At 43.0% G+C, this 16,459-nt stretch overlaps 1 protein-coding gene across 2 annotated transcripts in view; it reads left to right on the top strand.

Moving 5' to 3' along the window:
• Positions 1-16,459, top strand: part of DEUP1 (deuterosome assembly protein 1) — a 61,723-nt gene that overhangs the window by 11,508 nt on the left and 33,756 nt on the right. For both annotated transcript variants that reach the window (XM_054974347.1, XM_054974346.1), the window contains exons 3-6: positions 1,242-1,413; positions 5,041-5,136; positions 6,918-7,052; positions 11,625-11,738. In XM_054974347.1, coding sequence (XP_054830322.1) covers positions 1,242-1,413; positions 5,041-5,136; positions 6,918-7,052; positions 11,625-11,738 — 517 coding nt within the window. The remainder of the gene's footprint in view (positions 1-1,241; positions 1,414-5,040; positions 5,137-6,917; positions 7,053-11,624; positions 11,739-16,459) is intronic.

The following is a 16,459-nucleotide window of genomic DNA, read 5'->3' as shown; positions in this document are numbered from 1 at the left end:
GCTTGACAGAGGCTAGCACTGGCCTTCTGGCTTATTAGTATGTAGCCTTATGAGGGTGGGGTGATGAGTTCTTTCCCCCCTCTTTTACCTGTGAGGACAGGCCGCTGCTGAGCCTGCTGTCAGAAGTTTTGGTTCTTCTGATTGGCTAAGAGTCTAGGCCAGCTGCAGGTGGCTGGTCTTGAAAAAAGAGTTTTTTCTCCGATCTCTTGCAAAGAGGGAAGAGAAGGGGGACTTGTTCCTATTCTTGCACCCATATCTACTTTTGCAATACTACGCCATTGGTGGATTCCTATACTAGCAACCTTTATGCTTTTGACTTTGGACCTCTGGACTTAAGTGCTTAAGCTCCCATGTGGACTCTGAAACTTGTTGAAGGTAACCTCTGGAACAAATTCAGGGACTTCTAGTGAATGCAGCCTAGCTTAAATAATCTGTTGTTTTGTGCTTCTCCATATACTTCTGTTTATTTTGGTTTCTTTTGCAGTTTTCTTTAATAAATTCCTTTTTCTTAATTTGATGTGGGGTTATTGAGAGTTGTAGCTTCAATCCAAATCCACTCCTTTGGCCATTTTGCTACATGCTACCCAGTTAGTTGGCTTCTGGACTCAACCTGCCAAGTGCCTACCTCGCAGGACTGACTTCCTGTTTAAAACCTGGTAGGGCTGGGAACTTGCCTCTCATTTCCACAGCTGAAGGTTTAGTTAAGAGAGGCTGGTAGCAGCTTTCTACCCTGGCTGCAAGGCTTCACTTGCCTGTCCCTTTGGAACTTTTCCTTTTGACACCAGCAGGTGACTGGGAGCCCCCCTGGGAATTGAGACAAGCTTGCCGGAAACCGCTACAATAGATTTGTTTTTCATATAGAGGTAAATCCACTAACCTCCTCAGTGCTGTTTGTTTTATTTCCTGTTTTGTTAAATGTGTAATTTCTTTTAAAGTTACATGGCATGATCCTACTCTTCTTACTCAGTCATAAATGTGGGTCTCCCGTAACTTGCTTGCCTCCATCCTAAAGCACTTGGGTGCCCGTTCCTTCATTCCTCACTCTATCAAACCACACAATACTGTACATATCCTTGTAGAAAGACTGGATGAGGCAAAGAACCTTCAACTAGGAAAAAAACCTTTCTAATCAGTTTCTTGAAGTAGAAAGTCAACTCATTTAAGGAACAAGTGCCATGACCTGAATATGTTCTTTGTCCTAAACTTTTAAAAAAATCCTTAAATATCCTTATATTTTTTAGATCTGTCCCGTGTGATGCTGAGCTTCAAGAACTAATGCATCAGATTGACATAATGGTAAACAACAAGAAGCAAGAATGGGAAAAGAAGATGGAGGCTTTAGAAGTCAGAATGTCTGTCCGGGATCAAGAACTGGCAAATGCACAGAGCAAGTTAGATCAGAAGGGTCAAGAGGTACTGCGTACTTTCTCCTCTGTGTGCACCTTTGAACTGGAGGAGCTGCTGAATCGTTATTCTTCGTCAATACGCTGTTTCTGGTACAGTTTATTAAAGTACGAAAGAGAGACAAAATCCTGTACCTAGTAACACACACTTCCTCACTGACACTGGAAGCTTGATCCCGTTGGGTTGGATGCTTCCACTCAGCCTGACGGAAGTGGCTCTTGAGTTTTTATTCATTGTGTATTTATTTATTCACTTGTTCATTCATCCATTTCATAATATTTGTTAGGGAGCCTTTGTGCCACCCTTTTTCTTAAATCACCTGGGAAGAGTTGGTATGTTTGCCAAAAAGCCTGGACGGATCCACCATTTGTTACCCACTTCTGGACTAGCCCACAGAGAGTAAGCATCTCTTTGAAGAATAGCTCAGTTTTCCCTGAATGAAGTGTGACATAATACGGAACACAAGATGTGCTGTCTCCGAAGTCTTTAAGCATTTTTATTCTGGCTATGCTCACTTCCAATATCAGAGCTGGGTATGGAGGAAGATTTTAAAATACTGGAACACCACAAAGTAAGGTTGGGGAAGGTGTACAGTATCACGCCTTTTCCGGTGCGATCCATTACAAATAGGTGCTACCACATCATGTAATACATAAATGTACTGAAACACCCCTGAAATCTTCAGTTAATGGCCATTTCCACACACGTTGAATAATGCACTTTCAATGCACTTTCGCAATCCTTTTGAAGTGGATTTTTTGTTCCACACATGGAAAATCAGTTTCAAATGTTCACTAAAGAGTACTGAAAGTGGATTATCCAACGTGTGTGGAAGCAGCCCTTGTCTAGTTTGACCCTAAGCTAAACAGATCCCTTTGGGCTATTAAACTCTCTAGCATTAGCAGAAGTTAAAAACAAGTACAAATTCATTTTTGCTAGTCATAAAAGCCGTAGGATTTTTTATCACCCCATAAAAAGAAGAAATAAGATGTATTTACCAGTTTGAGATGCCTCTTGCTAGCCATATAATCTTAGTTGTTCTTTTACATCTGCTCAGTATATCATAATACGCCTTTAGGACATAAACCTCAAACTGCATATTATGAACAGTTCCTTTGGCTTGGACCTGACAGCTTCAAAGTAAGAAATTTAATGACCTCAACTGTAATCTGATTGGGAAAGGTTTAAAGGGGGGGGCACACTTTGAAAAGTTCAAGGTTGCCTCTTCTGATCAAGAGACACTAACATTTTCAGTTCTGCTCCCGGTCATGAGATAGCATCCTCTGCTCAGTGGCAAGCACTTTGTTTTCAGCTTTCATATTGTTTCCAAAATACAAGATGGGGCATCTCATTTTACCCCTCCCTCTGTCCTCTTTGCCTTCCCTGCCCCCATATCCTCCCTCCTTTTCTGCTTCCTTCTCTCCTTCCCACCTACCTTTGTCTGTCCCCCTGTCTTTATGTACCCCACCCCCGTCAGCAGCCTTTCCCTTATGGCCCAGTTGTGGGGGGCCAGCTAGCCAGGCCCAGTTGCATAGTGGTGAACCTGCATTTTCCCTGTATCCTTTTCCCCACACTATTTCCTCTTTCCCTCCTCCTGGCAGCTTCCACATGTACACCTTTCTCTATGTCCTTCTCTTCTTCAAACCCTCTAAACAAATTATCCTTTATCTGCCCCCTATCTTCACCTATATTTCTTAATTCACTTCATTTCTATACTGACTTTCTTCACAATGGGGACCCAAAGCAGCTTACATAATTCTCCTGTCCTCCATATTCACAACACTGAGGTATAGGTTATGCAGTGTGTGTGACTGAATCAAAGTCACCCAGTGAGCTTCCACCATAGAGAGGTGATTTGAACCTGGGTCTCTCACATCCTATTCTGAAATTCTAACCACTACCCTATCCTGGCTGGAGGAGGGGCTGCTGTTGAACGGTAGCAAGAAGCCAGGCCTGGGTGAATAGATATGACAGCCTCCACGTGGTGGCTGAAGATCTGGAATTACAGCTGATCTCCAGGTGACAGAGATCAGTTCCCCTGGAGAAAATGGCTGCCTTGAAAGGTGGACTCTATGGCATTATACCATTCTGAGGCCCCTCCCCCAAACCTTGCCCTCTCCAGGCTCCACCCCCAAAATCTCCAGGATCTCCAGGATTCCCAACCTGGACCTGGCAACCCCTATGGGTGAGTCATAAAAGTCAGGGGGTATTAAGTCACCTGGTGGTTGCTGCCAGCCCTTGCCCCAATGAATCCTCTCTGAAAGTCCAAAACAGCCCTAGAAAGGGTCCTGCCCTCTCCCCCTGTCTTTTACTGACAGAAACTGAGCCTGAAGTACTGGATAACTTTTATGGTTTAGCAACAGCCACTGAGGCCATCTGGTTAAAGCTACAGGTGTGGCTTTTATCATTTACAGGTTTTTTAACACATACACCTTATGTATTTTTTTTTTTAGATTTCAGATTTTTCTGCAAACCTGGGGCATTTTTTAGGTTTGTAGGAAAATTTGTCCATTCATGGTTCCAATTTCCAAATTTGTATATCCTCAGTTCAGAGCCCCTTGGCTATTAGTATATAAGATATCACAAATTAATATTTGTGCAGGTTTGTTCTTCATCCTAAACAGGACTGGTTCCAGCTCCACCACTTCTGGGAAATAGCTAATGAGATCTAGCAGAATGCCAGTGACAGTTGAAAGTCTGTTGGAAGGCAGTTACTGAGGGAGAAGGTTTTGGGGGGCGCTAGGAGAAGTAGAGATAGTTGGCTTTTAATCTGTCCTATGTTCTATGTTATAAATAAAAGTTAATCTTTGTTCTGTTTTAACCCTGGTCGGTGTGAAGTTGTTGGCTGAGGGGAATTAAAACACACACAATCTTTAAACACCCTGGTCACAAAAAATAGGCCAAACTTAATCTAAATGGTGGCAGGGTATATTGGGGGAAATAGACATTAAGTTCCCTTTCCCCAATAGCCCTGGGCAATATCTGGCTGAGAGGAAGTAAATGTAGAGAACTGACTGCCTGTCTGCTGGAGCCTTTGGGAAGAGGAGAGAGGGGACCTGGTGTGGATTTGAATCAGGGCTCTCTACTTGCTAAATAGAGGAGGAGGAGGAGGAGGAGGAGGAGGATGATAAACTTTTGATTTATGTACCGCCCTTCAGGACAACTTAAAACCACACTCAGAGTGATTTACAAGTGTTATTATCCTCACAACAATCACCCTGTGAGGTGGGTGGGGCTGAGAGAGTTCTGAGAGAGCTGTGACTGACCCAAGGTCACCCAGCTGGCTTCAAGTAGAGGAGTGGGGAATCAAACCCAGTTCTCCAGATTAGAGTGCTGCCGCTCTTAACCACTACATGAAACTGGTGGCTTGATGTGACTGTGAAGCCCCCAACCCCTGAAGGGAGGTTTATAGTGGGTGGCAGTATATAGAGGGGGTCATATCCTGGTTTCAATAAATCAAATTATTTGTGTTATTAATGTGCACCTTTAGTTATTTATTGGCTTGCTTAGATATTTATAGCCCACTTTTCTCCCCAGTGTGGACCCAAAGCAGCTTGCAATTAATTTTGAGTGGTGATACCTTTTGTACTTGTTTAGTTAATGTGATCTTTCAAGTTGTGTCCATTTCCTACACAGGTTGGGCTGCTAAAACAGAAGTTGGACAGTTTGCAGAAGACTAAATATGAGATGACCCAGAATTATAATGCACAACTTCAAGGCCTGAAAGCTCAAGTAAGGGAAAAGTCAGATTCCTATTTTACACTGCTTGCAATATTTCAAGGTTAGTTTAGCAGATTTTGGATGGTTTTGTAACTTTTATGACTATTTATATTGCAATGCTGTAGGGTATTTGGGGCGGGGTGCTGCTGATTTCTCTGCCCATGGTTGGCTCAAGTGCTTAACTCACCTAGAGCAATCAGAAGGGCTTGTTGCTCAGATCCTAGAGAGGGACTGGCAGGCAGAAGGGCCTAGATGAGCAGAAAGATGCCTGAGATGACGGCCATTCAATGGAAGGGCTAAGAAGGAAGAGCTAGAACAGAGCAGTCCAGAAGAACAATCAGAGAAGGAGAAGGCCAGAAAGTCTGAGAAAATTACTTAGAAATTAACCAAGAGCTGCAGAGGCAAGGTAAACAGAAATTCACCTATTGATTGATTCATTCATATCTAGCCCAAAAATCAGTACTCTGGCTGGGAGGACTCCTGAAACAGAATCCTCCCTATCTGGCAAATCTGCTGTAACTCTTTCAGATCTTGTGACTGGTTTGAGTACAATAGGATATGCACATAGGTTGAACTGTGTGGGCAGGGAGCAGGACCCCATTGCCATTGACCCCTGTGTGCTTTGTACATGTTGCCTTGAACAAACATCTGTCATATATAAAGGGCTTCTGTTACAAGCAGAAGACTCTTCTGATGCTTGCAATGGAGAACTCTCCAGCTTGCATATTTGCAGAAGCTTTTAAGGGCAGCTAAAAGACTGGAGTCTGATCTGATGTTCCAGCTGCATTCTTTTCAAAGATTGCACAGAACAGTGTAGGTAAAGTTTACTCCACTTTAAAGAGGAACACATTTTTCTTGCAACCGACCCGGAAATGGAGCTCTGATCAGCACATTATTTGCTTCATTTATATACCAATTTTTGTACAGTGGGGACCCAGAACGGCTTCCATGGTTCTCTTTTCCTCCACTATATCCTCACAACAACCTTGTGAGGTCGGTTGGCCTGAGAATGTGTCACTGGCCCAAAGCAAGCTTCCATGACAGAGTGAGGATTCAAACCTGGGAGTCTGATATGAATAGTATATTAACTATTTCTGAGATATATCATAAGCTGGTGTGAATGCATCCTATTCTGTTCAAATAATTTCAAATAGGTTTATGGTGTTGCAAGAACTCTAGTCCATGACACTTTATCTCAAGCTCGCAAGCTTCTCTATGACCTTCCTTATCCTCCCCACCCCCATAACAGAAACATATCAGGTGGCTTGCTTTGAACAATCTTGCTATATATTTTCATAGACTTCCTTTGGTGTTTCGTGACTGAGTACAAAAATAATGAAGATTTTGCATCGGCTGATATTGTCACCATTTTCACTGTAACTGCATGCGGCTCTCAGGCCAGATGATGCTTTTACGAGTATGTAAACAATAAACCCGTCGATTCTGCACTCTCACTGTGAAGAGCCGTTAAAACTGTCAACACAAGATGGCACTAAACAAATGCAAAACCATGTATCCAAACATTGGGCAAGAAATCCCTTTGCCAGCTGCATAAAGCTATCGAGTCAATCTGTGCTTAACTGTGCAGTTAATTAACACTACCAGTTGTATGAAAGCTCAGCCGTGTTCATCTTTCACCATTTAGTTGTAAAAACTGGTGCTTTGTCACAGAGATGGGCTAATTAGAATGTTTCAGCTTGGCTGCCTTTGCCAATTATGACTACAGCACGAAATCTGCTAAGGAAGAAATCAGCTATTCCTGATATATGTATTCCTTTTCTTTTCTTTTTTAGTTTGCCAAGCTGACACAAAGCTACGAAAAGCTACAACTGCACCAATTAAAACAAAATAAAGCTCAGGGGAAGGGACAAGGTACAGAAAGCCAAGAAACACCATTTCAGCTGAGCAGTTTAAACCAGAAATTAGAGGTAAGCAAAAGGAAGCCAAACTACAAGTGACGTCTTACACAGGTTGGACACTAGTCGGCTTCCCTCAAGTTTTGATGGGAAATGTAGGCATCCTGGTCTTGCAGCTGTAATGGAGAGCCAAGCTGTAAAACCAGGGTGCCTACATTTCCCATCAAAACTTGAGGGAAGCTGACAAGTGTCCAACCTGTGTAAGTCGTCACTTGTAGTTTGGCTCTATTATATCTTCTCATATGTTTCTTCTCATTCTGATTCTGACAAGTAACTTCTGCTGTCTGAATTGTGGCATGTGGTGTTGAGGCCCAGGGCCTTTTCAGCCGTGGCACGCCATCCTATCAGTCTTCATACCAGAAAGGTCATTGCAAAATGGTGAAGATAGCGAGCACAATTTAATGGAATGTTCCGGTGAGCCCTGAAACAAGTTAATGGTTTCTGCTTCTGTATTTTTATGGTTCCAAATTAGATGGACATGGACATAAGGGTTCAGATCTGAGGCGATTAAAGAGTAAAATTTAAGAACAAAATATACAGTAAGATACCAGCAAAAGGCAGATAGTAACAGCTCAACAGCAATTATAAAACAGCAAAAGAGAGGGGGAGGGGAAAACCCTTATGTTCCTCCACGGCAGCTTCGATCATCTGAACAGGGTCTCCTGCAGGTACTAGGCTGCACACAGGTGAAATCAGCAGCAGCCTGTACACGAGCTTTCTCTGTGGTGGCCCTGCCTGAGGAATAATCTGCCTGAGGAAGTCAGAGGAGCCCCCACTCTCCTGGCTTTCCATAAATGATGCAAAATCGAACTATTCAAAAAGGCTTTTTTACTCAAATGGGAGGGCTGCATTGTAGGGATGAGGTCTCAGGTGCTTCGCTAACAAGTTGGGGATCATAGACTTCATCACCATTTTTGCCTTATATATTATCTGCTGCTTTAAATATGTACTATGTACAACCATCGCTGCATGCTGTCTAATGTTAGTCCTAGAACTGATTATGTTTTGCTTCAGTATCTCTACTATGTCTTGGATCCTTGCTAATGCTATGTCTTTAAACTTGTATATGTTTACCTTATGGTATTGTATTGAAATGTACTTACTTGACACTGATTGTATTAACCTCATACTGTGTAATCCGCCTTGAGTCTCAGTGAGAATGGCGAACTATAAATGACGTAATTAAATAAATAAATAATAATAGTAGTAGAGTGAAAAGTGGGGATCCTATTGCTAGAAGCTACCTCAAGTGTAGAATAGTGATATGCCCTCAGCGGCTCTTTGACATACCACCTGAGGGTCTTCTGAGCATCTTTCCCCAATGTGGTGCCTGCCCCATGTTCCAGGAAAGTAGATGATTCCTGGTAGGACTTTTGGTTGGCAGGTGGTTCCTGGTGGAGGATCTGGTAGTAAACCCTAGACTCGCATTGTTTGGGGCTGGACTTGCATCACATTTGCCAAACAAACTGGCTGCCGCTGCACTAATATAACATGTCCAATGAGACTTAGGCAGTAGATTTTGTTAAGGGTTTTGTTAAGGTCACTGCTTCCATGGTGAATAGACATTTGTTTTGTCCCACTGTTGCCTCTGCTCCACAGGCTTTGCAGGTTTTGAAACATATTTAACATCCCATAAAAGCAGTCAACAAGAAGCAAAAGTTGGATAAGTTTACGTCGTATGAGCAATGGACGTTCTTTCAAACTATTATTTCAGTTCTTGAGAGGGAGGGTATTGCCTCCAATCTTTATTTGGGGCAGCAAGCTATAAATGCCGTGAGATTAAACTATTGTTTAATGCACCATTTTTGTTCCCAATAGAGGGTACATTTTAAGAATCCCAACTTGTAGATTTATGGTTATTTCTCACTGAGGGTTGTATGTGCACTGGCATTTCATTATGATTTTACTGCTGGACCTACCACTGAAAGTGCCCTTGCTGCTGAAGAATCTGCAGTTGACCAGCAAGAATTCATTTCTGATCCCCCATTGGCTGCTTGAAAGAACAGAATAGTTTTGGAATAGTAGAATTCAGGCATTTCTGTCTGCCTGGGCAGAGATGGCTAAGTGAAGTGGCATTTTCAAAGGCAGCATCCGTCACCTGCATTTATTCAGCAGAAGAAAATAGGGAATAGCCATTGTGTTATTTCTTAGCCTGGAAAAAAGGCAAAGACCAGCAATTGTTTACTCCCCTCTGAAGCTGTTATGTAATGGTACAGATGTGAGTTAAATTATTGTGCAAATTAATGTAGGAGTATGTTGCTGCTACTTGAAAACACTGTTTCAGCCTCTCCATAGGGGCCATCTTCAGATGTCACATATATCCACAGCTAAGAAAAATGTGCACCAACCTAGATTCTTGCCATACCCATAGACACCAGCTCTATTTGCTTGTATCATACAAATGCGGAAACATAGGTTAACCAGAATTCAGTTTAACCCAGAATTAGAATCTTAGTTAGTTGAGGAGAAAGTGACAAGTCTGATTAACTTGCTTGCTTGTATTTGTGTGTCCCAAGTAATTAGAATGAGTGTTGAACTGTGATTCTTGACATGAGAAGGGAGGGGCAAAGCATCATGCGCACAAGCCTGACAACAAAACAACTTTGGATTGGTGCACATTTTCCCTTTATCACAGTTTTATGTGATGTCTCAGAGTAGCACCTGATTTCTCATTAAGAAGTACATTCACAACCTAAGAAAAACCCTGCTGGATCAGACCAAAGGTCTGTCTAATCCAGCAACCCATTTCCAACAGAGGCCATCCTGATGTCTCTGAGAAATTCATAATTAGGGCAAGTTCTAGGAGCTCAGAGCTAAACTACATAAGACTCCAAACACTGCTCGGGTTTTCCTCCAGAAGCTCGGGGAGGGGGGGCTGTCAGAGCAACAGCAGTAGGGCCAGAAGGACAGGAGGGAAAGAGGCAGTGAGAGGAGCCCAAAGACAGCTGAGCCCAAAGCTGACAGGCAGCTAGCAGCGGCAGAAGGAGCTGCTGAGTTTAGCCGCGGCAGGGGCAACCTCAGCAGCTCCTTCTGCCGCTGCTAGCTGCCTGTCAGCTTTGGGCTCTCCTCGCTGACTCTTTCCCTACCATCTTTCTGGCCCTGCTTCTGCTGGCCTGACTACACTTCCCAGGTAAACTTGCAGGAATCCGACACATGGCAGGCGTCTTGTGTAGTTTAGCTCTAAGAGGTCCTGTTTAGATAGCGTGGCTGATAGCTGAAGATAAACTTACACTCCATGAATTTAAGAGCCAATAATGCTAATGTTTGTTAGATACTTATACTGGCTTCCCAGTGATCTCTAATGCATATGGATCTGTGCTAATATCTGCCTGTCATATTACGGCTGATGTATTACAATACAAGGCTGACTTTTGCCATTCTGACCTCAGTTTGACATAATCTATAAAAAAACTTAAAGTCATTGGGGATAAAAACAGCTGCTAGATAAGAATTAAAGGAATCCTGAACTTAGGAATTCAGAGTTTTTTATTTAATTTATTTATTTATTTACATGATTTATAGTCCGCCTTTCTCACTGAGACTCAAGGCAGATTACACAGTATGAGGTTAATACAATCAGTATCAAGTAAGTACATTTCAATACAATACCATAAGGTAAACATATACAAGTTTAAAGACATAGCATTAGCAAGGATCCAAGACATAGCAGAAAATACTGAAGCAAAACATAATCAATTCTAGGACTAACATTAGACAACATAGAGCGCTGGTTGTACATAGGAGTACATATTTAAAGCAGCAGATAATATATAAGGCAAAAATGGTGATGAAGTCTATGATCCCCAACCCGTTAGTGAAGCATCTGAACAATTGAATCTGTAAGTACTACTGTCAATACTAGCAGGATAACCAGAGGTAAATAGGAGTTGTATATTTTGCATGAGCTGCATCTTAAAAAGCAGTGGCTCCACTTCTTATAACCCTTGATGCAAAGCACTGTGTGACCTGTGTGGCTTTATTTCCTTTATTACATGTGGGATGGTTGAATATTGGCCTTGGAACAGTCCCCAGCTTGCCCTGTGAGATCCACACCATGAAACTGAGCCCGAGAGGCTGCATCCTGGAGCAGTTGTTCAGGGCTGACGTGAGATGTGGAGCATGCGAGGAAGCTCCTGGGCAGGGTGCTCCAGCTTCTCTTCAAAGGATTCATGGGAGAAGGGACGCGGTTCAGTGCTTTGCATGCTGGTCTTTGTATGTGGAGCTTTAATGCTAAACATTACCAACAGTCGCAAAGTGCTTTGCACCTTGCAAGACCTGTATATATTATTGCTGATATGTAACTCAAGAACTTAAACCGCTCCAGGTGTTCTACTTGAATATGTATAATGATCCATCTACTTATAACAACATGTTTCTCAGGTTCTCATATTTGTGTTTTACCATCTTCTCTTACTTCCCCCCTCTCTAGATTTACCTCCCATGAGTAATAAATGTGTATTGTTAATGAACAAAAAGGTTTTCCACTTGAAATTTTTACTCCTCCTTTTCTTTCGCAGAATGTATGATGAGAACATAGATGATCTCTAAGGTGATTAATTTCTTTGCTGTGTCTTTTTTTAAAAGGAATTTAAAGCTAAATCAAGAGAATGGGATAAACAAGAAACACAGTATCAAAACCATCTCGTTTCCTTAGATGCTCAGCGGAAATTGTTGTCTGAGAAATGTAATCTGTTTCAGGTATCGTTCTTTCTGTTTTCAAAAAGAAATGACAGATGAATGGATTGTGAGATCTGGGCTACCATTTAACTGAAAATCACTCTTTTATTCATTTGTTTGGATTGTTCAAGGATATAACAAAATTCACCTCCACTCAAAGGTGGCATGCCCAGAAGAGTGACTTGTGCCAAAGGGTGGTTTCTCTGTAAAGCTTTACAGTTTCACATTCTGATTAAAAATTTGCCTCCAGTTTTAATTCAACAAAAAAGTGTGGCTCAGCTATCAGAACTTTAGGAAACTGGCATAATTGCTTTACAGTTAATGGTGATAAGAGCATTGAACAAGACGACCTGGAAAAACTTCATACATGCACATTTGTTTAGTATTCTAAACTATCTTTTGATAACTATCAGTGCAATCCAATGCAGAGTTATTCTAAGATGACTGATTTCAGTAGTCTTTGATTGGAGTAATCCCGCATACCTGGGCCAGACTAGCCTCCCTGCCCCCATTTTCTTCCTAAAGAATCTGGTAGGGTGAATTTTGTTCAATTTTGAAGCGCCAAGTGAGAAGAATTGTAGAGAATAATGGCCTTTGGTCACTCACACTTTCGTATTCGGCATCCTTTAATGGACTTAGTTTTTTAGATGTAGAGAATGCAGATGCCTAACGTTTGCAAAGGAAGTGTAATTACCATAGTAACAACATTTGTGTGTATGCTCTGCTGGGTGTTAAATTGGCTAATCACCAGTGCTTTCCTGCCCTTTGAGAAATTCTGGATGAAATTAGTGGAACGTAATCCAATGGAATAATGTAATGGATGCACTCAAGGTTATTTTTGTACATAGCTACACTTGTATTATGCTATATATTTAATTTAGCTATATTAGGTTGTCACATTTAGATTTGGACTGTCTTATTATTTGACAGTAACTGTAATTTAGCATCTCTTAAAATAGATATCAATAGCTGAGAGAACAACAGGGACACAAGAAGGGGGGAAAGGGAAGTATATTCTGAGGGCACACTTTTATTATGTGTATAGACGGTCACCATCTTTCTTCTGTTATGGAATTCCCATCAAGGCACTGACCAAACCCAGATCCACTAACTTCAGCAAGGTGGCTACATCATGTGTCCTTAAGCTTAGAAGACAGTTCCGTGGGCCCTAGACTTGCACAGTCCAGGTCATGCCAAATCCCCCAGGTTCAAATCCCCACTCTGTCATGGAAGCTTGCTGGGTGACCTTGGGCCAGTGACTATCTCCAGCCTGACGCAGGTTGTTGTGAGGATAAAGTGGAGGTGAGGCAAGAACAATGTGTGCCACCCTGTGCTCCTTGGAAGGAGAGCAGGATAGAAAGGGACTAACTAAATAAGCAGGGAAGAGAAGGGGAGTTGGACCCTTCCCTTGTCTCACTGAAACTGGTTCTGTCCACCTGTTTTTCTTCCCACCAGAGTCACTTCAGGACCCTACCATGAAAAAATAGCTGGAGAGAAGTGATGGGGAGAGGGGAGGACATGCAAGAGAGAGAAGGCTCCTGCCTGCATGCATACCTGCCTGCCCATAGAGTGTTTTAAATCTCCCTCACTCCCACTTCACTGACACATTGTCAGAGACTGCCAGCTTAGATCTCAAATAACTTAACTGCATGAGTCCAACAATGCATGAATTAAAGCTTTTATTGATAACCTAAGAGTTCAGTACAGAAGAACCTTCTTGCTAGGAATGGCTGTCCCCTACCCCTGTTAAGCATTAAATTCTTCAGGCACTACCCACCCCTTCAGGCACTACCCATTTTACTACCCACTCTACTCCCCCTGAAACTAACAGTCAAAACACACGAGATGAAATACCTAGATTCAACTCGTGTTCTCTTACCTAAAGGTTTGTCGGGAAGTGTAGGCGTCCTTGCAGCTTAAAGTTTAGCATTTACAGAGCAGCAGGGAGGGATGTGTGGGAGTCCTTGCAGCTTAAAGTCTCCCTGTGTGCAACCAGGTGTCGCTCTGCAGGGCCAGGCCGGGTGAGGGGAAGGGAAAATGCCGTGATGCACCTTGAGAGTGGGAGGAAAGGCACCCCATGCCTGCACTTCCCTCCTCACTGCTCTGTAAATGCTAAACTTTAAGCTGCAAGGACGCCTGCACTGTAAGTGCTAAACTTTAAGCTGCAAGGATGCCTGCACTGTAAATGCTAAACTTTAAGCTGCAAGGACGCCTACACTTCCCGGCAAACCTTTAGGTAAGAGAACACGAGTTGAATCTAGGTATTTTGTCTCGTGTGTTTTGAGTCTAAGTTCACATCTAATAAGCTGCAGAGAGTAAAATGAAAGTAAACAGTAGTTGTATTGTCGAAGGCTTTCACGGCCGGAGAACGATGGTTGTTCTGGTATTCCGGGCTGTATTGGTTGTTGTGGTTTTCCGGGCTGTATTGCCGTGGTCTTGGCATTGTAGTTCCTGACGTTTCGCCAGCAGCTGTGGCTGGCATCTTCAGAGGTGTAGCACCAAAAGACAGAGATCTCTCAGTGTCACAGTGTGGAAAAGATGTAGGTCATTTGTATCTACTCAGGAGGGGTGGGGTTGAGCTGAGTCATCCTGTAAGAGTTTCCCAGGGTGTGGAATGCTAATGGCGGGAGGCTTCACTGTATCCTGAGGAGGTTCTTTTGCATATGGATTGGTACTTGATGTGCTAATCTTCTCTGCAGGGCTATTGTCGGGGATGGAATGTTTTGTTAGCCTGGTGTTTTTCAGAACTGGAAACCATGCTCTGTTCATTCTTAAGGTTTCTTCTTTCCTGTTGAAGTTTTCCTTATGCTTGTGAATTTCAATGGCTTCCCTGTGCAGTCTGACAAAGTAGTTGGAAGTGTTGTCCAGTATTTTGGTGTCCTGGAATAAGATACTGTGCCCTGTTTGAGTTAGGCTATGTTCAGCCACTGCTGATTTTTCAGGTTGTCCAGTAGTTGTTTCGACTAGGTCCACAGATCCTCTTCATCTCCCTGGTAACATAGATAACTGCATTCTCAGAGCTTCTCCCACAGATAACATTTCCCGGGCAGGATTAACACACACAAGACTGCATTGGCACTTTTAAAGCAGGGCACAGATCTGGTCTGCAACAGTAACCTCCCAATGAACCCCTCAAAGTATGACATCTAGCCCCCACAAAGGTCAGCCTTCCCTCAGCTTGTCTGGGTATTTCTTGTGGAATGCTTCCACCAATCTATCTGCGTTAACATCAGTAGTAGAGATGGGCACGAACCAGAAAAAAAACAAACCTCGTGGTTTGTCACATTTCACAAGCCACAAACCACAAACTTTCACGAACCTGCCCTGGTTCGCGAACCGGTTCATTTGGTTCATGAAAACAGTACATCTAGGTCAGCAAATGGTCACATCCGGGCCAGCAGAAACCCATTTCGGGTCAGCAGAAGGTCTGCAGGAAGTCCATCCCCTGTTGCCTAGGAAACTGATTAATCGGTTCCAGGCTCTCTGCAGTGACGAACCAAAAGACGAACCAAATGAACCAGCCTAAAGTTCGTGGCAGTTCTCCAGAAATGGGCTCTGATGAACTGCCAGTTTGCGAACCACAAACCGGCCTGGTTCATCATGAACTTTGATTCGTATTTTGGTTTGTGCCCATCTCTAATCAGTAGACTTGACTCACTCTGCTTGACTCTTGTCAAAATGCTTCCATTGTATCAGACAGAACAACATATTCCACTTTGAGTCCAATATTTGTTCAACTTCATGATGCAATTGGCCCCGAACTATAATAGGTAGATGGAGCCACAGGTTCTGAATGCCACTTGTCCAGCCCAGGGTCTTTTTTCAAAAGGCTGAAATGGAACACCGGATGCACATGCTTCAGGTTCTTGGGCAGGTATAGCTCCACGGTTACATCACTGATGAGTCGGGAGACCTTGAATGGCCCTAAGTATTTCCAGCCGAGCTTCTTGCTCGGTTGTTTCCCCTAAAGTTCTTAGTTGATATGTAAACTGTATCACCTGGTTTCAGTGACCAGAGGGTGGAGCGCTTCTTGTCCACTTGATTCTTATAGTCCTGCTTAGCTTCTTCCAGGGTTTGTTTCACTAGCTTCCATTGATTGGTTATTTTGGTCCACCACTCTCTCAAATCCCCTTCCCCAGCTGAGGATTTGTTTTTGAGCATAGGCACTGGCTTGCCTTTGAATCCTTGGGTTACCTGAAAGGGGGATGCACCAATCGAGCTATGAATACTGTTGTTGTAGCAATACTCTGCATGCAGCAAATAGTCAACCCAATCATCTTGCTGATGATTAATGTAGCACCTCAGGAACTGTTCTAAGATCTGATTAACTTGTTCGGATTGCCTGTCCGTCTCTGGGTGATGGGAGGAGCTAAGGCCTCGCTCAATCCCAGTTACTATGAGGAGCTCCCGCCAGAACTTGGCCATGAACTGGCTTCCTCTATCTGAGATTCCTTTGTCAGGAAATGAGTACAGATGTATTATATTCTGCATAAACAGGGTAGCCAGTTTTTTCACTGTAGGCAGCTTAGAGAATGGTACGAAGTGGGCTTGTTTTGAGAATAAGTCCTCCACCACCAGGATCAGTTTTTCCCTTACTAGGGGGAAAGTCTGTAATAAAGTCCATAGAAATCGTAGACCAGGGTCTAGAAGGGGTTTCTGTTGGTTGCAATAGTCCCACAGCCCCCCGCCCCGTTTTTTCCCATTAAGCCACCAAAACTGTCTTTGTCTTTGGGCCAAATTTA

Source organism: Eublepharis macularius, chromosome 3 (assembly GCF_028583425.1).
Source record: "Eublepharis macularius isolate TG4126 chromosome 3, MPM_Emac_v1.0, whole genome shotgun sequence".
Classification (NCBI taxonomy): Eukaryota; Metazoa; Chordata; class Lepidosauria; order Squamata; family Eublepharidae; genus Eublepharis; species Eublepharis macularius.
This window is presented reverse-complemented; position numbering and strand designations above follow the sequence as displayed.